Genomic DNA, 24,694 nt, shown 5'->3' on the forward strand with positions numbered 1-24,694 from the left:
TCATCTTTAGCACATAGGTCTTATACAAGTTATCCATGAGCTTGATTGTATGTGTTCTCAAACTTCATATAGGAAACAGGAGAAGAGAGAGGGTGACCGGGTGGATCGGGTGTTTTATTATGTTGGCTGCTTTCCCAAAGCAGTGGGAGGTGTGGACAGAGTCCATGGAGGGAAAGATGGACTGTGCTGTGTTCACAACTCTCTGGAATTTCCTGCGGGCTTGAGTAGAGAAGTTGCCACTATGCATCCAGATGGGATGCTCTCTATGGTGCACCTACTGTATAAAAATGGCTGAGGGTCATCAAGAATATGCCAAAGGAACTAGAGGCACAGGTGTGTTTCCTTGGCCATGACATCTATGCAACCAGGAGAAACTATTGCTTTCATTTATACCTAGGAACTTGAAACTCCCAACTATTTCCACCTTAGCAACAATAACACATATAGGCATGCAGAGACTCGTCCAAAATTTTATTAATCTCTTCCTATCGTTTACATTTTTTAATGACTCTTACAAGTTTATACGCATCGTCCACTTACTTTTTCTTTAATCAATTTCTTGATCATATTTTGTTGAATTCTATAATCCTCCCATTGGTCAGGTTATGATTCTCTTGATAACATTGCTAGCACCTTCCTCTAGTCCTGATACATCACTTGCAGTGCTACATTCATTCCCATCAGATCTTTACTCTTCGAGAGAATGTATACTCATCGATGATTATATATTTCTTTCATATATACAGTATATGCAAACTGGATTAGGGTTAGGGTCAGATTAAAAGATATGAGGGCAGATAAGGAATATCTAACCGTTTCAAAAATCCTAGTATTCAATCAATATACATCCTCTTAAGGAATATAAATCCTTCTTAAAAGGGCTATAACTGTAGTTAGCAAAATAGTAAATTGACACATTGTTATTACAAATGAGGAATCCAACTTTATGTTTAAAAGGAAGAGGGAGGATTTCAGAATTCATCCACAATGACCATATTGCTCCAGTTTAAGTTTCTGGTTTTGAATAACTAGATTATATAAAATTCTATGACATTATAATGACTCTTCCCAGAAGCTCTTATGACAACGATATTAATTAACCCTGTTTAATACACATTACTTGATTCAAAATGACCTACTCCAAATTAAATTCTAGATCTACCAATTCTGAATGCCTTCCATGAACATTCTTCACAGCAGTTTAACAAAATTTGTTTTTCACAGCCTGCATGAAGATTAAAGCTCCCTGTGTTTACTGTATTAACCAGACTACATGCCCCTCTGGTTTCATAATGAGCACACTTACTGTCAGGAAGCCCATAAGCTATTCTTAATAGTTTTTTTCAGCCTTTGAATTTCTATTTCTACCCACACTCAGATCCTTTCTCCCATTGTCCAACCATTTTCTTATACCTTCCCTCACTCAGTTCCCTGTGACTTACAGTACCCCTTTCAACTGATCTTTGGATGGAACTGGAGGTGGCAACAGCAAAATCCCTGATAAAATTCTCCTCCATCTGGAAGCCAACCATCATAGCTGGAATCTTTCTATGCATGCCTCAGTTGCTCCCAAGAGGATGAGTGGGTGGGACTGGAGGTTTACCTGATGGGGCTACAAAGCTGAGAAAGTTCTTTGTGGAACCAAGGAAATGCCACCAAATGGGGGAAGAAATGCAAATCACTCTCTGCACCAAACAAGGATATTTGTTATTGATGAAGTTATGCAAATTATCAACTAGATTAGCATGTTGAAAGGTCAAGGCAGTACTAATTTCCAATCTCGGTTCATACCTCAGGCATTGCCCTGTATTTGAACCACTGCTCGATGATTTTTCCCAGAACAAAGGACCCAGGAGACAACAGAAACCAGACTTTGGTCTCATTGACTGATTCAGATCACATAACTGCAGAGCAGCTGATCTCTACCAGCACTAGCTGTTCAGTAAGTCCTAAGAGCAAGGAACTTGAGGAGTTATAGGAGGGGATAGATTAGCGTCCTCTTTGGGAGTTAGCCTGTAAAACTAGTACTGAGCAATATCAACCTCTGATCCACACTTTTTCTCCAGATTTTGGGGAGTTTACCAACTTTTAATCCATGTTTTCAAGAGATATCCAAGAATTATATATACTTATCAACTGCATAAACCTCACTGAGAAATTGGTCTGGTTTGCCAACCACACTATGACCAGACGTAGACATTAGCATATCAATGCGCCAGGAATCTGTGTACATCCTGCTGCAGAACTACCTCTAGTGGTTGAGGGTGGAACAACATAGGCAGTGGATGGAAAACCAGCTACCCAATAATGACTGGTTGGCTCGGTTTCTGCAGTATAGGCCTCCTATTAGTCATCAGCTCTGGTTGGACATATCCCAGGTAACTCTATCACATGTCCTCTGCCTCCAAGCTGCCTTCTCAGTTAAACTGCCATCCAAACTGTTTCTCTAATCATCAAACCCGGTCAAAGAAACATCTAAAAAAAACTGTGGTTTTTGTCTGTAAAATGTGAAACCAGATTTTCTTTTAAGACGTTATCTGATGTACAGTAGCTCAGTTGGTTAGCGAACTGCTACTGGGCCTATTTCCTCACTCCACAGATGCTGACTGATCTGTATTGTTATTCCACCCCCACCCCCAGCTGCCTTCTTCCTGCAAAGGCTCATCCAGTTTTTCCACAAACACAAAATATGGTGGCCACATCCGCTCCACTCCCCTGATGCCACCGTTACTGAACAACCGTTGGGTTTATCGGTGAGTACAGCCCCTGTTTCTCCTCTCTGCTTTTCTCCACCAGAAGGGTAAACATCTTTTCCACCCTTACACATTCAAACCTCCTCTTTGTATCGTATAACTCCACTAGGGGGCCAGAAGATGTTCAAACACATGTCATCAGCACTGTAAAATCCAATAGTATTATCGGGTAAGGTCCAGGCTGGAGCACTGAGCTGAGCCACAGCGAGCAAAAGGACTGGAGTTACTCAGCAGACATGTCCTGTCCTTCAATCTGCCTGACTGGTGGCGCTAATCCACTGTGTCCAGGGATTTCCAAAGCATTGCTGATTTTACTTTGAACGTTCCGAACTTCCTCAGTAATCCTCAGACTGGAATGCTTGGTTGTCTACTCCACAGCTGGACAGGGAATTCTCTGAGAAGCTGTCCATACACAAGCTGCTCCTGGTTAGAGTGCTTGTCCTGGAGATCAGGCTGGTGCCGTCAGACCGGTCCAGGGAGAAGGGGTGGACCTTGGAGCCAGCCTGCCGCGCGGGGTTCCTGTAACCGAGCAGCAGCAGAGCTGACAGGAGCAGCAGGCCGGATGCAAAGAGGGCCATGTAGATGGCAGCTCCCGCCTCTTGCGTCCATGGTGACGGGGGCAGGCGGAAGCGGGGTGTGAAGGCGATGCTCCGGTTGTTGGCCACGGAGCTTAGATTCCAGCCGGCGGGGATAACGACGCAGACACTGGCCAGCAGGTGAAAGACCCCTCCAGCACGCAGAGCCAACCTTACCTGCCCTCCACCAACGTAAACACCTTTCAGCCCGGAAGCTGTGGCCACCTTGCCAGCTGCGCCGACCAGAACAGCTGCCACCATCAGCACCTGCGCGGCAGCGATCTCCCCTGGTACAAAGTCCTCGGTGACGCCCATCGCCTGGCAGGACATGCGCCGCAGCACTGGGGACGCTAGCTGGTTGCTGTAGAAACAGGCCCTCCAGATGCCGACCCAGGCAATGCCCGAGTCGATGTCTGCTGGGCTCACGTGCCACACCCTCCACTGGACCAGGCCCGTGGCTATGGAGGCTCCGATCCAACCCACTGTGCCCAGCACAAACCCTACCAGCTGCCAGGGGGCACCGCTTGGCCGCTGACCCATAACCCCCAAGGTCAAAGGTGGGTGGTAGGTGGGCTTTGCTCAGGGCCAGAGGAACCTCTGGAATTTACAAAGGGAGCGAGAGAGAGAAAGGGGAAGCAGCCAGTTCTCTGCAGGTGAGGAACTGGAGGTGCTAAGCTCCTGTGCTGCGGGTTGCCAGGAAACGCTACAAACAAGTTCCGCCCACTGCTCGGGGCTTTGTTAGAGGCTGCCTCCACCTCCTACAGGTGCTCATGTTCTCTGTCAACACCCACATCAATGAGCAGGTGCGGTGAAAGGTTTTTCCCAGTATCAGAGGAGCACTGGAAGCTGGTTCAGTGCTGAGCACTGTGCAAGGACCAAGCCGATCGAAGACACCACCCTTGCTCACTGCCAGTAGGCCTGTAGGATTGGTCACTAAGCCTGAGGCTTGATTTTGAGACTGCTGAATTCCCAAAATGATTTTCTGTCATCACAGGAGCGTAGGGGATTGAAGGGTGACATTACAGAGGTGGATTAGGTCATGAACGGTTTAGGTAGGGCAAACACGCACAGTTTTGTTTTCCCCAGGGAAAGGGACTAAAAGCTAGAGGGCATAGGGTTAAGGTGACAGGAGAAAGAATTAAAAGGGAATTTCTTCATGTAGAGGGTGGTGTGTATATGGAATGAGCTGCCAGAGGAAGTGGTAAAATAATAGTATACAAAGGACAGATACATGGATAGGAAAGATTTAGAGGGATAGGAGTCAAACATGAGCAAATGGGACCACTGTGGTTGGCATGGACAAGATGGGCGATGGTACTTGCTGCATGACTATGTAATTGACAAGGAGTTAGAAGGAACCGTTGAGAAGTGGAGAAGCTGATCAGAACTTCAATGGACAGCTCCCTCTCTGAGGTCAACATCCTCCTCCTGTGCTCTATCACAGCCAGCCTTTCCACACCAAATTCTGTGTCTACTTCCAACAGCCCAGGGGTCCTGCCCTGCTGGTGGAAGAGGGGGTTCCCTCTAGCTGTGAACCGGACGGTTGTCACAACTCTATGCTGCAACCCCCACAGCCAGGAACAGGCAATGAGGCCAGAGCTGGTGCTTTCCCTGCCCTTTGTGGGTGGATGAAGACGGGCAAGGAGTGGGAAGTCATGGCCATTTTATTCCTGGTCTGATCATTCTGAATGACCACGGACCAGTGGAGAAAGTGTCTGCCTGGAGATGTACACCCGATGTTTCCAGCTGGTCTGGCCTCTATGTGACTTCAGAGCCACATCAATATGGTGTCAAAGCAGAGGAAGGCCCAGATGAATGTGCACATAAGCAAAGTCAAAGTCGAGTTTATTGACATATGCACAAGTGCATATTTAGGTACTCAGATGCAATGGAAATCTTCCTTGCAACAGTATCACGGGCTCTTTGTAGCCGATACATGGAATTTGCAAAGTCGAGTCCATTGTCATATGCACCAGTGCATACGTATGTACTCCGATGCAATGGAAATCTTCCTTGCAACAGTATCACAGGCTTTTTGTAGCAGACACATGGAATTTGCAAGAAAATTCAGAAGAAAGCCATAAAATACACATAACTTAAACAAAAACGAACACAATTAGAAACAAAAGAGTTCATTTTTGTGCAAAGTGATCAAAGTGGTCATAGTGCTGCTGAATTGTAGTGAATAGAGTTCTGCCAGTTGGTTCAAGAACCAAATAGTTGAAGGGAAGTGGCTGTTCCTAAACCTGGTGTTGTGGCACGTCAGACTGCTGTACCTCCTGCCTGATGGCAGTGCAGAAGGTGACATGGCACGCAAGGTGGGGATCTTTGGTGACTGGTGTTGCACCTCCTGATGGTGAAGGGAGATGCGCCAATGATGTATTGATCAGAGTCTAATATTCTCTGCAGCTTCTTACGTTTGAATTACCATCACACCACGAGTCAGGATGTTTTCAACAGTACATTTGTCAAAGTTTGTTAGGATATTGGATGACACGCCGAACCTCTTTAACCTTCTAAGAAAGATCCTGGTTTGCTTTTCCTGTGAGTGAGGATGTGCATCTGTGAGTGTGGGAACATGTTAATGTGTTTAAATAGACTTAATTCAAAAAGTAACTTCATTCATAGTAATATTTACAGTATATATAAAATACAATAAGTACACCTTTCTCTACATTGAATTAACCATCAAATCACACTCCCTTACCATTGATGTTTCCTCCTTAGACAGTGCTCTTGGGAAGGGTTGGTGAGGCTGTTGCACATGATCTAGCCCCGAGGTGTTCAGTAAGGACTGGGAAAGGTGCTAGGCTCTATTTACCAATTGTAACATGTTCATTAAAGCTGTCCTCATGCCAGGCTGGTTCCACCCAGCTACCTTGAAGTATGTTCCACAATGCAAGTCACCTGACTGTCCACACCCTCCACCCATTGGTCAATGGTTATGCCAACTGATGTCTCATGAATCAGGTGTTCTTGGGCCCCAGTGGCCATGTTTCTGACCTCTGCAGTGAGAAAGGAACGCATCCAGTGCTGATTCCCAGGAGTGTGCAGGACATGGAGCACTTTCCCTCTAGGAAAATCCAAGACAATTGGCAGCTCTGCTGTAGAGGATCACAATTTGTGGTATCCTGTCCTCTTCTGCATCCTGGTGGGGCACGTGTGCAGAGGCAGGAGGCCACCCCTTCTGGACAAAGAAAGAGCGGGTTGATGGAAGTCCAGTTTTCGAGCAAAATGGTAGTGGGTTACAAGAGAAGGAAGTCGGTGCCTCACCGCTAATGAAGGGGTTTCTCCTACTGTGAGGACTGGCCAGGCAAACGTCAGTGCTAGCTGGCTGAGGGCTGGGAAAATCGCTAACTGGAGCTTCAGGAGGCTTGTCAGTTAAGGCTCCCACTGAGTCATACAGAAATATAGCTTGGAAACAGGCCCAGCTCTTCTATGCCAACCATGGTGCTTATCAAACTACAAACGTACTTGTAATTACAGATGCCCACAATTGGCCCAAATCCCTCTAGTCTAAACCTGTCCTATCCATGAATTTCTCTCAGTGCCTTTTGCATGTTTTCATTGTACTTGCCTCAACCATTTTCTCTGGCAGCTTTATCCATAGACACACCACCTTTCACATGAAGTTGCCTTTAAGGTTTCTTTCAAGTCTTTCTCTTCACACTTTAAACCTAGGCACTCTAGTTTTTTAGTTTTTTTTCCCTGGGAAAAAGGCAGTGTGCATTCACCCTACGTGAAAGAATGGAGTTGGACTGCGACCAATCACTGAACGGGATTCATTAGCAAGTGTGAATAAAAATAAGGCAGGCACAGGCGGAGCAGCCATTGTTGGAGCGGCCATTGTTGAGAGTGGGTCTGTGTTGGAGTGGCTTTGTCTCATCAGGCTTCGACAAGATCAGACTTGAGTGAGGTAAGTATCTGGTAAGTTTCTATTTTTCTTCTTTATTCTTCATTCCTTGACTATCAGGGCACAGATAGGAGCTACAGGGAGATAGTCACCCCAAGGTTGCAGGAGCCAAGAGAAGGAGGGGATATGAGCAGCCAGCACAGAGTACCTACTACTATATCGATGCAGGCCTAGGGGGCCGGCGTCGGGCACGATGATGGACTCTCCTTCATCAGTGTGTTCAGTTCATCTACATGAGCCGCATCACTGTCTTCTAGGAGTGTGTTGACCATAGTCTTGGGAGGGCGCCCAGGGTTCATCCTCCCATGCTTGGGCTCCCATATGATGACTAGGCTGGCAGGTAGCTTGGGGTGGCGTAGACTGTTCCCCGCTAGCTGCAGTCTTCACGCCCCGATTTTAGTGGTGAGCATCGGTAGGTCGTCATAGAGCTTGACGTTCGTCGTGTGCTGTTGCCAACTCATGTCAAGAGCCATCCGGAGTATTCGTGTATAGCAATATAGCATATTCGTGTGTAGAGTATCCCTGTGGCCATTCTCCTCAAAAATAAGTATACCTCTTTGGATAGTGTTGAGAGGGGCAACCTACCACGGGCGAACCACAGTGACTGGGTCTCTGGCACTGAGTCTGGTGCTGTGGCTCAGAAGAGCAGAGAGGTGAAGAGGACCGCGGTGGTGATAGGAGATTCCTTAGCCAGAGGAACAGAGACGAGATTCTGTGGGCGTGATAGAGACACCCGGATGGTACTTTGTCTCCCTGGTGCCAGGGTCCATGACATTCTAAAGGAGGAGCGTGGGCAGTCAGAAGTCTTGGTATGTACAGACAACATGGCTAGGAGAGCTGAGGAGCTCCCGAAGGGAGATTTTAGGGAACCAGATGGAAAGCTGAAAAGCAGGACCTCCAGGGTTGTGGTCTCTGATGTGCTGCCCGTGCCACGTGCCAGTGAGGGTAAGAATAGGTTGATTTGGCAGATGAATGCATGGCTGAGGAACTGGTGCAGGGGGCAGGGGTGCAGATTTATGGATCATTGGGATCTCTTCTGGGGAAGATATGGCCGTACAAAAGGGATGGGTTACAACTGAACCTACAGGGGGACCAATATCCATGTGGGCAGGTTTGCTAGAGCTGTTCAAGAAGGTTTAAACTAATTTGGCAGGCAGACGGGAATTGGAGTGATAGTGCTGAGGATGAGGTAGCTTACTTTCAAATAGAGGTAGAGCATAGTAAGACTGCTAGCAAGTTAATGATAGGGCAAAATGGGAGTCAACAGGGTGAGTTGCAGTGTAAAAGGTGGATAAAATCAGAAAGGGTGAATACAGGATTAAAGGTGTTATATTTGAATGTGTGTGGTATGTGGAATAAGGTAGATGACCTGGCAGCACAGTTACAGATTGGCATGTATGATGTTCTAGACCATTGAATTGTGGCTGAAGGAAGATTATAACTGGGAGCTCAACATCAAAGGATACACATTGCATCATAAGTACAGGCAGGTAGGCAGGGCAGGTGGCATTGCTCTGTTGCTCTGTGGAAGACACCAGCTGTATGCCGTGCCAGGAGACAGAAGAGTAGGAAGGTGCCATTACGAGGGAGAAGGTTCTTGGGAAACTGAAAGGTCTGAAGGTAGAAAAGTCCCCTGGACCAAATGTTATGCACCCTAGGTGGCTGAAGAGGTTGTGCAGACATTAGTAATGATATTTCAAGAATCAATTGATTCTGGCATGGTTCCAGAGGAATGCAAAATTGAAAATATGACTCCACTCTTCAAGAAGAAAGGAAATTATAGGCCAGTTAGTCTGATCTTAGATTGAAAGATGTTGGAGTCGATTGTTAAAGATATAGTTCAGGGTACTTGGAGGTACATGATAAAATAGACCAAAGTCAACATGGTTTCCTGAAGGCAAAATTTTGCCTCACAAAGCTGTTGGAATTCTTTGAAGAAATAACAAGTAGGATAGACAAAGGAGAATTGGTGGATGTTGTGTATTTGGATTTTCAGAAGGTCTTTGACAAGATGCAACCTGTGTGTCAAGTTAAGAGCCCATGGTATTACAGGAGAGATTCTAGCATAGATAAAGCATTGGCTAATTGGCAAGACGCAAAGTGTGGAAATAAAGGGAACCTTTTCTGGTTGGCTGCCAGTGACTAGTGGTGTTCCACAGAGGTTTATGTTGGGACTGCTTCTTTTTACGATATATCTCAATGATTTGGATGACAGAGTTGATGGCTTTGTGGCCAAGTTTGCAGACAATACAAAGATAAGTGGAGGGGCAGGTAATTTTGAGGAAGCAAAGAAGCTACAGAAGGATTTAGACAGATTAGGAGAATGGGCAAAGAAGTGGTAGATGGAATACAGTTTTGAGAAGTGTATGATCATACACTTTGGTAAACGAAATAAAAGCAGAGACTATTTTCTAAATGGAGAGAACATTTTAAAAAAACTGAGATGCAAAGAGACTTGGGAGTCCTCATGCAGGATTCTCTAAAGGTTAATTTGCAGTTTGAGTCAGTGCTGAGGAAGGCAAATACAATGTTAGCATTCATTTTGAGAGGACTAGAATATAAAAACAAAGATGTAATGTTGAGGCTTGATAGGGTACTCATGAGACCTCACCTGGATTACTGTGTGCAGTTTTGGGCCCCTTATCTAAAAGGATGTGCTGATGTTGGGGAGAGCTCAAAGGAGGTTCACAAAAATGATTCCAGGATTGAAAGGCTTGTCATATGAGGAGCGATTGATGCTCAGGGCCTCTACTCACTGGAATTCAAAAGAATGAGGGGTGACATCATTGAAAGCTATCGAATGGTGAAAGGCTTCAGTAGAGTGGATGAAGGGAGGATGATCCCTATGGTGGGGGAACCTGGGACCAGAGGACACAGCCTCAGAATAGAGGGGTGTCCTTTTAGAATGAAGATGAGGAATTTTTTTCGCCAGACAGTGGAAAATCTGTGGAATTCATTGCCATAGACAGCTGTTGTGGTCACGTTAATGGATATATTTAAGGCAGAAGTCAATAGATTCTCCTTACAGGCAGCTGAGGGAATTGAACCTGGGTCTCTGGTACTGTAAATCGTTGTGCTGACCACCACACCAGGACTCCCTCTCAGTTACCATCATGACCTGTTCTCTGTGGCCCACACTTAACAAATGTGAGCACATTTCAGAAAGCAATTTATCAGCCGTAAAAAGCTTTGAAAAGTCTTGAGGTGACAAAAGGAACAATAGAAATGCAGTGAGGTCAAGTTAACCTTAAGCTGCGCGCCCATCCTCCGTGATGGGTATGGGTGTCCTTTCCCTTGCCATCAGTGGGTATTATTTGTCTGTCTTCATGTGTATTTTGTCATTGATTATATGGTATTTCTTTGTTACACTGTGACTGCCTACAATAAAATCAATCTCAGGGTTGTATATTATGACACATACATACTTTATTAATAAATTTACTTTGAACTTTCCTTCAGCTCAGTATTTACACTTGGCAGTCATGAGCAAGAGTCTGGCCTTTACTCAGTATATTCGTCAGGGTTTGAGCGATTCTGTGTTGTCTGCTGGGCTCCTTCACGCACTCTGACACAAGCACCTGGCTCCATCTTAGTAAATGATCCAGACTGATCTTGGGCAAACTGGACCTCAAACAGGAGTTTCTTTTTTGGCACTGAAGGCATCACTTGGTAATGTCAGCCAATAGCCAAAGGACAGTAGCAAAGATAACACAAAATGACAAACACAAACAACTATAGAAACCAAGTAATTGACAGCACAGTCTATAAAATAGCACATCCATCTCACCACCAGCTCCCTATCCCAGAATGGCCATAGAATCATTGAAGAAGATGCTGGATAAAAACTATCTGTTCATTTTTCAGAATCTGGGCATCACCCAATATGACAGTCTTCTTGCCCATCCCTACCTGCTCTCTATATGGTGGTGGTGAGCTGCTGGAGTTCTCCTGCTGGAGGTACCCCCGTGATGTACTTGGATAGGGATTTCTGGAAGTTAGAACTGGCAACAATGGAGGAACAGGGATATATTTCCAGAACAGGGTAGTTTGCAGATTGGAAGAGAAACTGATGCTGGTGGTGCTGCCATGAGGCCCTTGTTCTTCTTGGGGGTAGAGTTTATGAGATTGGGAACTGCATCTGAGTAGTCTAGATTATTTTAAAACAGTATGCACTGCAGCCACAGTGTAAATACAAGAGATTCTGTAGATGCTGTAAATCCCCAGTAACACATAGAAAATGCTATAGGAACTCAGAAGGTCAGGCAGCATCTATGGAAAGCAAAAGATAGTTGATGTTTTCAGCCGAGTGCCTTCATCAGGACTGGAAAGGAAGGGTTAAGAATCCAGAATTAGAAGCTGGGGAGAGGGTCCTTCCCCTCGCCCCAACCTTCTAATTCTGGCTTCTTAACCCCTGTCCTTCTTGTCCAAGCTAGAAGGTAATAGATGAAGGGGGAAGGTAGGTGGGTGGTGGAGGGGGGAATGAAGTAGGAAGCTGGGAGGTGATAGGTAGAAAAGGTAAAAGGCTGAAGAAGAAGGAATCTGATAGGAGAGGACAGTGGACCATAGGAGAAAGGGAAAGAGGAGGACACCAGAGGGAGGTGATAGTCAGGTGAGGAGAAGATGTAAAAAGGGTGCCACAGTGGGGAATGGAAGAAGAAGGAAGTGGGAGGGGAAATTATCAGAATTTAGAAGAATGGTCATGCCATCAAGCTGGAGGCTAAGCAGACAGAATTTGAGGTGTAGCTCCTCCAACCTGGGAATGGCCTCATCAAGGCAGGACAGGAGGCCATGGACCAATATGTTGGAATGGAAATGGGGATTGGAATTAAAATGGGTGGCCACCAAGAAATCTTGCTTGACAAAGTGGTTCCCCAATCTCCGTCAGGTCTCACCAATGTCAAGGAGGCTACATCAGGAGCACCAGATCTGTGTCTCCGAGAAACTCTAGCAAGGAATGAGTTCCAAGTGTTGGACAACCCCTTGTAAAACATTGGTTGATGCCCATGATTACAGTTATTGAATGGATCGATGTATGATGCTTTTAATTCTTACATGGCTTTTACATTCTGTGATACTTAAATACTAGAAAAGCATCAGAAACCTATGGTTATAAATCTTATGAAAAAGGACACTTATTTGATTTATAACTGAGCTGAGTGAAACCACCCTTGGCCATCAGGAGCTGCGAACCAGGAAATATCTTAAACCTTAACTTGTAAACAACACTTAAGTTTGAAGAGAAATTGTGAAATTATCCTTCTAATGTTTGTACAGTTTTCAGCAAAAATCTCTCAAAGAGCACACTTGAGGAAAATGACCAAGCAAGGGCCTTGGAATTGTTTTTGAAAAGAACCGTGGAATCTGCCAGTGTGGAAGCCGCTGGGAGTTGCAGAACTACTTCCATTTCACAATGGAACTGTAGATGGATAACCCATGCCAAGGTTGACTTACCCAGCATCACAGCCCAGTAGTCGAACCCTATGCCAAAAAAACCACCACGGCATGGATGACCAGCGATAAGGACAGCTTGGCCAAGGCAGCCAATTGGGAGCAGGTTGTACTGCTGGTCATAAGACCACAAGAGCCCAGGCGCAGGATTAGGCCATTTGGCCCATCGAATCTGCTTCAATCATGGTTTATTTATTTTCCCTTTCAACCCTATTGCAGCTTTGTTGCTCCACCATCATCCCTGCTAGTATCCCCTTTCAATCAACTTCCGCCAGCTCCTCCTTCATACCTCTGTACACCACTCTAATACTGACACATTCAGCTTTAGCTTCTCCCACTCAGTCTGCAGGGAGGGACCATGAAGGCACCTGCAAACAAAGTGATTGCCAGATCAATTTTTACATTTGGCAAACAACTTCTCAGCCACCAATCTTCAAATCTAAGTGCAAATTGTAAATTCTGTTTAAAATGAACAATAGGTTCCTAAAAGTCGCGAATCACATACCAGACAATGCTGATTAAAATTCATTTGGATGTCTGTGGTGTGGGTGCGAATCAGGTGTGAAGTTCGTGTGTAGTTTCAAAGAAAGCATTGTAAATATGAAATTGCCTTTTGATGTTTAGCACAGAAAGTATTGAGCCCCATACTGGGCCTGCAAGACCTTTTGACCAAAAGTGTCTCCATATGATGTCTGCTGTATCTTGTTTTGTCGAATAAAGAAGCTGCTAATATTTTTCTCTCATGACTTCATTCACACAACAACGTTTGGTGTCAGGAGTGGGATATCTTCGTGAACCATCGTGCGGCCAGTGATCTTAGCAGTCTAAGTGAGTGAGTATTTTTAAAATTAGCACTCACACCTGGATCTGTTCTGGTTGAGGTATCACGAACATGGAGAGCTGAACTGGTAGATATAAAATTGTGTCTGTGTCTGTGTCTGTGTGTGTGCACATGCCTTGGTATAACAGTTAGATTCAAAGGAATACAAGCAGGCATCGTGAGTTCATGTGCTCACAAGTGGCAGATTGCGGAGTACCTGCTCTGCGGTTTTAAGTATGTGCAGTTTAACTGGTACCCGTCATGACATTTTGTGTAGTGTGGGTTATTTCAGGGAGAGCTTTTACCCGGATATATCTGTCAGGATGGCGCCTGTTGAGGTCAGGCAACGTCAGGTCGAGAACCCCGATGATCCGAGCCAGCCCTTGACCCTGATTATGACCATTCATAAGCCCTTCACCTTGGGGAGAAACAGTATTTTGTCAGAGTTGCTCTCACTTACAGTCACATGAGGGAATTCAGAATTCTGGCACAAGCTCGAGGAAATGGTTGAAATTCACCAGATTCACTGTAAAGATATGCACGTGTTGGTTAAAGTGAAGTACCCGAGGAATATGTGGGACAGGATGGCCTGGTGGTGCGGGGTGGTACCTGGGCAACTTCCGGGAATGCCAGCAATGAAAGATATCTCTCTTTTAAAGGGGATGGGGCATGTGAGGCAGCGACTGGGGGAGGTGAGAGTAACTGGGGAACGATAATGGCAGTGACTCAAAAAGCTAATGAGACAGAACGTAAGTACCGAGTGTATGAGGATTCAGGGTTGGATAATCCAGGGAGTCTTCCTGAAAATGATGAAGGAAGACCTGAGCTCAACCCACCAAAGAGTTTTAGACTTAGGGATAGCGGTGGGGTCAAACTACTCTGCGATAGTTTCGTAAGGCGTGAGATACACCAAAGAAAATGCAAGAGAAACCGTAAATTGACTATAATGGATGCTGTTGTGTATTTGCAAATTATCTTCGTGCTAAATTAGATAGTTTATATCATGAGTCGTCGCTTCATGCTCTGAACGTGTCTTAATTTCTCATTCTCACTTCCATGCTCCCTCACATCACATAGTGATCTGTCTCAGACTAATGACATCATCACCGTAGCAGACAAGTGTCAAACTATGCTAACCGACCTTACTATTTCAATGCCTGACACATGCAGCTGCTGTGTAGCTGGAGATGGGGCACAGGCACAGGCAAGAAACTAATGGAAGAGGTGTGGGAGGGTAATATGCTACGTTGCGGCCTATTGGGACATGGTTAGAGGCAGTGTCCAAAAAAGGAGGAAAGAAAAGCAGGTGAATGTCACAGCAGACACGCAATCTCTCGCCCCATGGCTCCCAGTCTGACCAGTCAAATTGTCAATCAGATCATAGAGCTGGTGAAGACGGCTTCTAGATCAGAAAAACAAGCAGTGGCCCCCACTGCCAGCGGTGGTGACCCACGGATATACGCAGCAGCATTGTTGGGGGGAGGGGGCACCGATGCGACATGTTAGTGGACACAGAGGAATCAGTATTAACAACTAACCTACCCTTGCCAACAACCAGACAGACTATTTACATTACAGGTGTAGGAGGGAAAACAGAGAAACCAGAAAGAAGCGAGTCGCAGATACTCGAAATCGGCAGTGTGCACTGTCTGGTATATTTCTGGGTCAGTTCAAATAATGAGGGTACTACCCTTGGAATAGACATGCTAAGGGAAGCAGGGGCCGTTATAGATTCAGGAAAGGGAGAAATAATATGGACAAGTCAGGGGCAGTGAACACACAACTAACAGAGAACACAACATACCCATCGTAGCCGCACTGACCATTGTTTGGGGTATAGTGAAGGAGCTAAAATACCAGGGGATACTCAGAGAGACTGCGGCAACCACCAACTCGCCCATATGGCGAGTAAAGAAGCCCGATGGGTCACAATAGACTATACCGTCCTTAATAAGACCATGCTGAGACTGCATCCCATTGTGGCGAGCCCCACTACAATCCTGAATGGCTGCTCTCCAGAACACAATGTTTTTTTCAGTCCTGGATATCGCTGATGGATTTTGAGGGCTTCCTTTAGCACCTGAGTCCCTTCACCCTTAGAGGGCAGCAGTATACGTGGACCAGACTCCCCCAGGGATTCCACAAAAGCCCAGCCATTTTTCATAAGGTCATGGCACAGACTTTGAAAAGCTCAATCTAACGCCCTACCGGTCAGCCAGTTTACAATCTATAGATAATCTACTAACTGCATCATAAAATGAAGCAGGTCATTTAGGGACGATATCCAGAGTTTTAGAGGTACTGCGAGATGAGGGGTTTAAAACCAGTCCATACCAGGAAAACAAACTGTACAATACCTAGGCTACACCATTTCCCTGGAGAGGAAGGACATGTCAGATGACAGACGTTTGGCAATCAGCCTCATGCCATGCCCAGTAAACATGAGGAAGGTAACAGTTACTGCCGTGATTTCATAGTGGTCCCGATACGGGCCTTGATTAGAGGAGGGGCCTCCAGCTGGAGGAAGTAAGATGAAGGCCAGATGAGGAAAAGGCTTTTCAACATATCAATAAACCCTGGTCTCTACATCCGCGCTAGGATTACCAGATGCGGCTCACCCCTTTAACCCGTGCTGCAGCAAAGAGGGAGGGTATTACAACACAGTAGTGGTGCAAGACCATGGGTTCACAAGAAGGCCAGTGGCCTGTTATTCAATGAAACAGACACACATTGCAGCAGGACCTCCCCACTGCGCAGCAGCTTGAAGGCTGATTTATACTTGTGCATCAAATGTACGCTGTAGGTACCGCGTACCCTATGCCGTAGGGTGGCGTGCACCTCCCCAAAAATGTAACTCACGCGTCGCGGCGATGCAGACCGCAAGAACTGTGATTGGTCCACTTGGTAGCTTTGCATTTCCTCAAACGCATTTCCAGTTGCTTTTCTCCATCGGAGACGATGAACCAAGTCGTCAATTCTACCTGCCGACATCCGAAAATATTTGAAATGCATTTCCTCGTCCATGTCTCTCACGAAGAAACTCAACACATTGGCATAGAAACCCCACCGCCAACTAGCATTTTGGTGGTGAATTGCAGAGCGACGCAGACACAACTACGCATGCTTGCTAGGCATAGGGCCATGCAAAAGTATAAATCAGACCTACAGTGTAGGGTACAACGTAGCCCCTATGCACAAGTATAAATCAGCCGTGAACAGTGCGAGTAAGCAAACCAACTGTAATGATGGGGCAACTCTTACTACACACACCCCATGCCATTGTAGAGCTGCTGGATACGGGAAGGCTGAGAGCAGTCGCCTACAGCAGAAGGGAGCTTGGGAGGCCATTGTCACCCCCAAAGGCGAGTCAGTAACAATAGTTAGGGACACTGGAATGAATCCCGCGAGTTCCATCCTTACGGAGGGGAGGCACACAAGTGGCAAATGGAAATAGAGTGGGAAGAAGAAGGAAACAGCTGTGGAAGGGGAAGCAGAGGAGATAGATGTTTATGGATGGCTCTCAGGGGTACATGATGGGAAGCCACGGACGGGTGGGCCATGGGTGAAGGAAGGTGAAGAATTAGCTTCAGGGGCATTGCCAGGGGGTTGCTCAGCTCAGGTGTCAGAAGCACAGCGCTACAGTACAAACAGATGAGCAAATACATATATAGGCAGCAAGTATGACTTTGGGGTGGTGCATGATTATCTGATGACATGGACACGACGAGGATATGTAACTTCGACAGGGGCAGGTATTCAGCACGAGTACCTCATACAATAACTGCTGGAAGCAGCGAGTCTGTGAGCAGAGGTGGCAGAGATTAAAGCAAAAGCTCACTAGAAGAGGGAGAATAAGGAGCAGGAAGGAAATGAGTGGACGGTCATTAGTGTGAAGTAGACAGCAGAAGGACAAGAGGCAATTGAAATTGCAAGTGGGCAGAAAGAAACGAGTGAAGCCAGTTTGGTAAAATTATATGAAGAAGTGAAGGCAGAAGAGAAGGAGAAATGGAGGAGAAAGAGAACAAAGGAGGGACCAGATGGGAGCCAGACACACGGGGAGGAAGGGGTCATGGTCCCACCATGTATTCAGAAGACACTACTGAAATTATATCATGGGGTGATGCATCACGGAAGGTACAGCATGATTGCAACCCTCCAGCAGGACTGATGGTGACCAGGAATGGGTGGGGATGTTGAGAAGTTCAGCTGCCGTTGTATCATTTGTGCCCAGCATAACCCTGGTAAAGGCAGAAAGCTACAGCTGGCAAACCAGCCACAGCCGAGGGGACCCTGGGGAAAACATCCAGATGGACTTCACAGGGCCCCTGCCAAAAATCAGGGGGAAAACTACTGTCTAGTAATTATGGATGACTTCACCCGGTGAGCGAGGCTTTCCGAGCAAGGGACCACCAGCACCACTGCACTGATTCTAGTTCAGGAAATCCTCCCAGGGTGGGGAACCTCACTTCAGGTGGACTTGGATCAAGGAGCACATTTCACAGGGAAAGTGACAAAGGAAATGTGCCGACTGTGGGGGATTCGATGACAGTTCCAAGTACTCTATCATCTTCAGAATTCAGGGATAATAGAAAGGATGAACCGAACAAGCAAGAATGCCTTAGCAAAAGCTATAGCTGAGACGGGAAAGACATGGGATGATGTATTACCAGAAATCCTGATGTGATTACGAGCAACCCCAAACTGCACATTGGGTTTCAGCTCGGGCGAATTATTGATTGGGCGAGCAATGCGACTCCCTTATGGGGTAATTACGGGTTGCAGGGAGAAAAGGATAGAATGGCACAATGTGTGAAAGATCATTGTCACAAGGTGTCACAAACGCAGAAATTTCTCTACCCCTTTCTGTCAAAGGAACACACCAATACCCTTTCAACAGATCAATCTTTGTAAGAAACTTAGCTTTTCCAACCTTGTCTATGCAATCATCCACCCTAGGGATGGGATAAGCATCTGTTTGTGTTACAGCATTCACCTCTCTATAGTCAGTTCAAAACCTAATACGATCATCTCATTTAGGTACCATAACACAAGATGAGCTCCAATCTGAAGTTGAAGGCCTAGTAATACCATTTTCTAACATATACTCAACTTCTTGTTCAGCCAGTTTACATTTTTCTATGTTCATGCAATAGGGGTGTTGTTTCATTGGCTTAGCATCCCTGACATCGACATCATGTAATGCGGCTGTGGCTCTCCTTGGAACATCCGGAAATAAGTCTTTAAACTTCAAAATTAATTCCTTCATTTGTTGTTGCTGTGGCTGTAAATGAGCCAACTTGTTATCAATGTTTTTTAGAACAGTTGAGTTTGTTAGTCTAACTGGGACAATGTTTGATTTAGGATAAACCTCAGATGAATCAATTAATTCGTTCCCAGGATTGCCAGATTCATTTGTTTTGACAACAACACTCACAGATGGTGCCGGCTCTTCAAAATGTGGTTTCAACATGCTTATATGTACCAACTGTGTTGGCTTTTGTCAATTCGTTTTGATTACAAAATTTACATCATTAACTTGAGACACTATTTCATACGGTCCATGGAATTTCGCTTGAAGTGGGTTCGTCAATATTGGAGATAACACCAGCACCTTATCTCCCACCTGGAATTTTCTCATACAAGCCTGTTTGTCATACCAACACTTCATTTTGTTCTGAGAAACCTTTAAGTTTTGTCTTGCTAGGCTACAGGCTTTAGGTAATCTGTCCTTGAATTTCAAAACATAATCTAACAAATTGATATGCATGTCCTCATTAATCTACTGTTCCTGTAACAGGGTTAAAGGTCCTTGAACCTTATGACCAAATACAAGTTCAAATGGATTAAAGCCTAGTGATTCCTGTACTGATTCTCTTACTGCAAATAAAAGCAAGTGTACTCCTTCATCCCAATTCATCTCTTTTTCAGTACAGTATGTCTTAATCATGGTTTTAAGGATAGAATGGAATCTTTCTAAAGCCCCTTGTGATTCTGGATGGTATTCAGACTACGTAATTTGTTTGGCTCCTGGTTCATAAACTACCTGCTGAAATAACCCTGACATAAAATTACTTGCTTGAGCAGACTGAATTTCTTTAGGCAACACAAATAAAGTAAATAAAAACTTTATGAGAGCCTTTGACACAGTTTTAGCCTATATATTCCTGAGAGGTATTGCTCAGGGAAATCTAGATGCTGTACACATGATAGTTAGCAAATACTAATGGCCAGCTTTAGTCTTTGGCAATGGGCCAACACAATCCATAATAACTTTGGAAAAGGGTTCACCAAATGAAGCAATAGGCTGCAGTGGGGCCACTGGTGTGACTTGATTAAGTTTACCCACAATCTGACAAGTGTGACAGGTTTGACAAAAGGTCACAGCATCTTTCCTCAAAGTAGGCCAGAAGAATTGTTTTGAAATCTTGTTCACAGTTTTATTCACACCAAGATGGTCACCTAAGGGTATATTATGGGCCAAAGTTAACATCTCGTTCCTATAGACTTTAGGAACTACAACTTGGTGAACAATTGCCCATTCCTCACTTGCAGGTATCTCAGGTGGTCTCCACTTCTTCATTAACACTCCATCTTTGATATAATACCCAACTGGCACTTTCTTAATCTCATCATCTGAGAGAGCTTTTTCTTTTAAAGCTTCAATCTCAGGGTCTCGGTTCTGTTCTGCTATAAACTCCTTCCCAGACAGAGATAAATCTTTCTCGTCAGATTTACTACTTGGATCCTGGTGAAACAATGAAGGCAGAAAAGTCCCTGACAAGCCATCAAAACCTGAATCCCGATTTTGGCTCTTGTGGGTAGCAGAATCATGCTGCACAGAACTATCTGCATTGGCTAACTTCTTAGCCATACTTCGAGTTACTGCGCAAGAGGGATAAATAGTAGAATCAATTCTTCAATTATGTGAAGAGCAAAAGGATGACAGGAGTGAAGGTAGGACCGATTAGAGATAAAGGTGGGAAGATGTGCCTGGAGGCTGTTGAAGTGAGCGAGGTCCTCAATGAATACTTCTCTTCAGTATTCACCAATGAGAGGGAACTTGATGATGGTGAGGACAATATGAGTGAGGTTGATGTTCTGGAGCATGTTGATATTAAGGGAGAGGAGGTGTTGGAGTTGTTAAAATACATTAGGACAGATAAGTCCCTGGGGCCTGATGGAATATTCCCCAGGCTGCTCCATCAGGCGAGGGAAGAGATTGCCGAGCCTCTGGCTAGGATCTTTATGTCCTCATTGTCCACGGGAATGGTACCGGAGGATTGGAGGGAGGCGGATGTTATCCCCTTGTTCAAAAAAGGTAGTAGGGATAGTCCGGGCAATTATAGACCAGTGAAACTTACGTCTGTGGTGGGAAAGCTGTTGGAAAAGATTCTTAGAGTTAGGATCTATGGGCATTTAGAGAATCATGGGCTGATCAGGGACAGTCAGCATGGCTTTGTGAAGGGCAGATCATGTCTAACAATCCTGACCGAAGAAAAGAAATTGTTCAGAATCTCCCCCATCTCTTTTGGCTCCGCATATAGCCATCCACTCTGATTCTCTAAGGGACCAATTTTATCCCTCACTATCCTTTTGCTATTAATATAACTGTAGAAACCCTTTGGATTTATTTTCACCCTACTTGCTAAAGCAGCCTCACATCTTCTTTTAGCTTTTCTAATTTCTTTCTTAAGATTCTTTTTACATTCTTTATATTCCTCGAGCACCTCATTTACTTCATGCTGCCTATATTAATTGTAGATATCTCTCTTTTTGTGAACCAAGTTTCCAATATCCCTTGAAAACCATGGCTCTCTCAAACTTTTAACCTTTCCTTTCAACCTAACAGGAACATAAAGATCCTGTACCCTCAAAATTTCACCTATAAATGACCTCAATTTCTCTATTACATCCTTCCCAAAAAACAAATTGTCCCAATCCACTCCTTCTAAATCCTTTCGCATCTCCTCAAAGTTAGCCTTTCTCTAATCAAAAATCTTAACCCTGGGTCCAGTCCTATCTTCTCCACAATTATATTGGAACTAATGGTATTGTGATCACTGGACTGGAAGTCTCCCCATCACATACCTCCATCACCTGCCCTATCTCATTCCCTAACTGGACATCCAACACTGCCTCTTCTCTAGTTGGTACCTCTATGTATTGCTGCAAAAAACTATCTTGCACATATTTTACAAACTCCAAACCATCCAACCCTTTTACAGGATGGGCTTCCCAGTCTATGTGTGGAAAATTAAAATCTTCCACAATCACAACCTTGTGCTTACTACAAGTATCTGCTATCTCCTTACAAATTTGTTCTTCCAATTCTCGCTTCCCATTAGGTGGTCTATAATACACCCCTATAAGCATCACTACACCTTTCCCATTCCTCAATTCCACCCAAATAGCCTCCCTAGATGAGTCCTCTAATCTTTCCTGTCAAATCACCGCTGTTACATTTTCTCTGACTAGCAATGCAACGCCTCCCCCTCTTGCCCCTCCAATTCTATCACACCTGAAGCAACGAAATCCAGGAATATTTAGTTGCCGATCACACCCCTCCTGCAACCATGTTTCACTAATAGCTACAACATCATACTTCCAGGTATCAATCCATGCTCTAAGCTCATCCACCTTTCTTACAATGCTCCCAGCATTAAAATAGATGCATTTAAGAAACTCTCCACCTCTTACTCTCTGTTTATTCCTAATGGAGCAAACAACTTTATCTTTTTCTTCCTTCTCCCCTATATCTTCAGTCTGTGTGCTCCCGTTCTCTGTCCCCTGCCTATCCTCCCTCACACACTGTCTATTAGCTTTCTCTATTTGTGAACTAACCTCTCCTCTCCTAGTCTCTTCAATTTGATTCCTACTCCCCAACCATTCTAGTTTAAAGTCTCCTCAGTAGCCTTCGCAAATCTCCCCGCCAGGATATTGGTCCCCCTAGGACTCAAGTGCAACCCGTCCTTTTTGTACAGGTCACACCTGTGCCAAAAGAGGTCCCAATGATCCAAAAACTTGAATCCCTGCCCCCTGCTCCAATCCCTCAGCCACGCATTTGTCCTCCACCTCATCACATTCCTACTCTCACTGTCGGGTGGCACAGGCAGTAATCCCAAGATTACTACCTTTGTGCTCCTTCTTCTCAACTTCCTTCCTAACTCCCTATATTATTTTTTCAGGACCTCTTCCCTTTTCCTACTTATGTCATTGGTGCCTATATGTACCATGACCTCTGGCTCCTCACCCTCCCACTTCAGGATATCTAAAAATGTCTTTATGTCATTAGGGATGCACCTCTTAAATTCTTCAATTAAAACTAACTCTTTCAAGCTGTTAAAATTATCATTCACATTTTTAGATGTGCACCAGCAGTCAAAACACACAAACTTCTCATAAGCAAATTCCACATAAGTCTGGTTCACAGATTTCCTCAAATTTCTAAACCTTTGCCTATAGGCTTCTGGAACCAGTTCATAGGCTTAAAGCACAGCTTGTTTCACAGCCTCATATTTAGCTGCAACTTCAGTTGATAAGGCAGAATAAGCCTCTTGAGCTTTTCCTTTAATTACACTTTGTAAGAGAAGAGGCCAACTCTTTTTTGGCCACTGTAGACTCTGAGCAACTTTTTCAAAATGCTGGAAGTATTTATCAACCTCAGCCTCATCAAATGGAGGGACCAGTTTAACTTCCTGGCTGGCAATAAACGGTACAACCAGTTCCCTAGAGCCAGTAACTTCTTTCTCAAGCCTTAACTTATCCATTTCAAACCACCTCTGCCTTTCTGCTTCCTCCCTTTGTTTGTCTGCTTCTCCAGCATCAAACTGCCTTTGTCTTTCTTTATTCTCAGCCTCTAACTTAGGTATATCATACTTCATTTGTTCCAGTCGTAACTGGATCTCCTCTTTACTTACAGGAAACCTCTTTAACACCCCTTCATCAAACACCCTCGTAGATATATAGTGCTCAACTATTTTCCTCTGAATCTTCGGCTTTCTCATAGCCCGCTTTATCTCAGTAAGGTTCAGCTCACTAGCAATGGTCAACAATTCATCCTTTTTGGCTTTCTCCAATGCCTCAGAGGTTGGCGCTTCTAGAAATGCCTCAATATCCATTGCTACTGATTTCCACACACAAGTCAAACAAAAGGGATTTACCCAATCAGATCAAGAATTAATCAATGAATAAGCTCCAATTTTTTTCAAATCCCAGACGAGCCCCCAATTTGTTACAAACTGTAACATTTTAGAAACAAACCAGCAGCAAGAGATTTCACACTGAGTCAGGTTTTAATGTTAAAACCACTATCTTTATTAGTATCTACTTATAATATAGTAACTCAACAAAGATAAACAAAAGTTAACAGTGTTATGTGTATATATGTGTGTAAATATAACTCCCAAACTATTGAGCTTGGGGGAGCAAGGCTTAGAGTTTAAAGATGGTAAAGTAGGAAAGTTCAGTAATCCATGAAAAAAATTATGGGAGAGAGATATTTGTAATCCAGGGTAAAACTCAGAGAAAAGGTAAGTATGAAGTATTCCACAGATTCCACGTCAGGTAAACAAACTAATACACCAAAGATCTTGCCCGTAGAATCCGTCCACATACGAATTATTACCGAAAGTGACCTGTCACAGGAATATCATCTTCCAATGGTTACCACACAACATACCCAGGCAAGGGCCACATAAGTGGTCCCACAAGATATCCCCAAAATCCACTCCTATGGATTATATGAAGTGGCAGTCACACATTTGTTGTGCACTGTGTGCCGATATTTAACTCGATCCTTTGGGCGTAAAAGAGTTCCAAACCGTAGAAGTGACCACCCGAAGTCCCAACAGCTGGTGGCTCTCTCTCTCTGTCTGTCTCTCTCTCTCTGTCTCTCTCTCTCTCTCATAAAAATCTGAAGCAAACTCCTTCAGCCTGCGACTGACGTCATAGTTCCACCTCACTCAGGCACTTAAAGCGACAGTCCACAGTAAACAAAACCTGTGGGTTCGTAACAGAAGACCCTCCCATTCCAGGGGCTGGGAGAAGAAGGGATTGATTGTTTGGCTAAAGGAGATCCCCTATGTCAGTGTTACAAACTGGAAAAGTTGTCTGAGTGAGTATTAGTACCGTGGGAACAGTAGAATTCACGTTCTAAGCTGTCGGCCCTGGGTCAACATAGTTACAG

General features: G+C 44.7%; 1 protein-coding gene across 1 annotated transcript; it reads right to left on the minus strand.

Annotated features, from left to right (window-relative positions):
- Positions 1-3,088: 3,088 nt before the first annotated feature.
- Positions 3,089-23,627, minus strand: LOC140198698 (claudin-34-like). Its single transcript, XM_072259715.1, has 3 exons — positions 23,546-23,627; positions 5,542-5,574; positions 3,089-3,828 (listed from the first exon to the last, which is right to left on the minus strand). Exons 1-3 carry the CDS (start codon positions 23,625-23,627, stop codon positions 3,089-3,091), a joined length of 855 nt encoding a protein of 284 aa, XP_072115816.1.
- Between the last annotated feature and the right edge of the window lie 1,067 nt (positions 23,628-24,694).

Source organism: Mobula birostris, chromosome 6, assembly GCF_030028105.1.
Source record: "Mobula birostris isolate sMobBir1 chromosome 6, sMobBir1.hap1, whole genome shotgun sequence".
Lineage (NCBI taxonomy): Eukaryota > Metazoa > Chordata > Chondrichthyes > Myliobatiformes > Myliobatidae > Mobula > Mobula birostris.

Coding starts and splice junctions, on each gene's coding strand:
- LOC140198698 (XM_072259715.1), bottom strand. CDS start 23,627: ATGGATATTGAGGCATTTCTAGAAGCGCCAACCTCTGAGGCATTGGAG. Junction 5,575..23,545: donor TGAATTGTTGACCATTGCTA/GTGAGCTGAACC, acceptor CCACAACACCAG/GTTTAGGAACAGCCACTTCC. Junction 3,829..5,541: donor CACTTCCCTTCAACTATTTG/GTTCTTGAACCA, acceptor GGCAGCTGGTAG/GGTTTGTGCTGGGCACAGTG.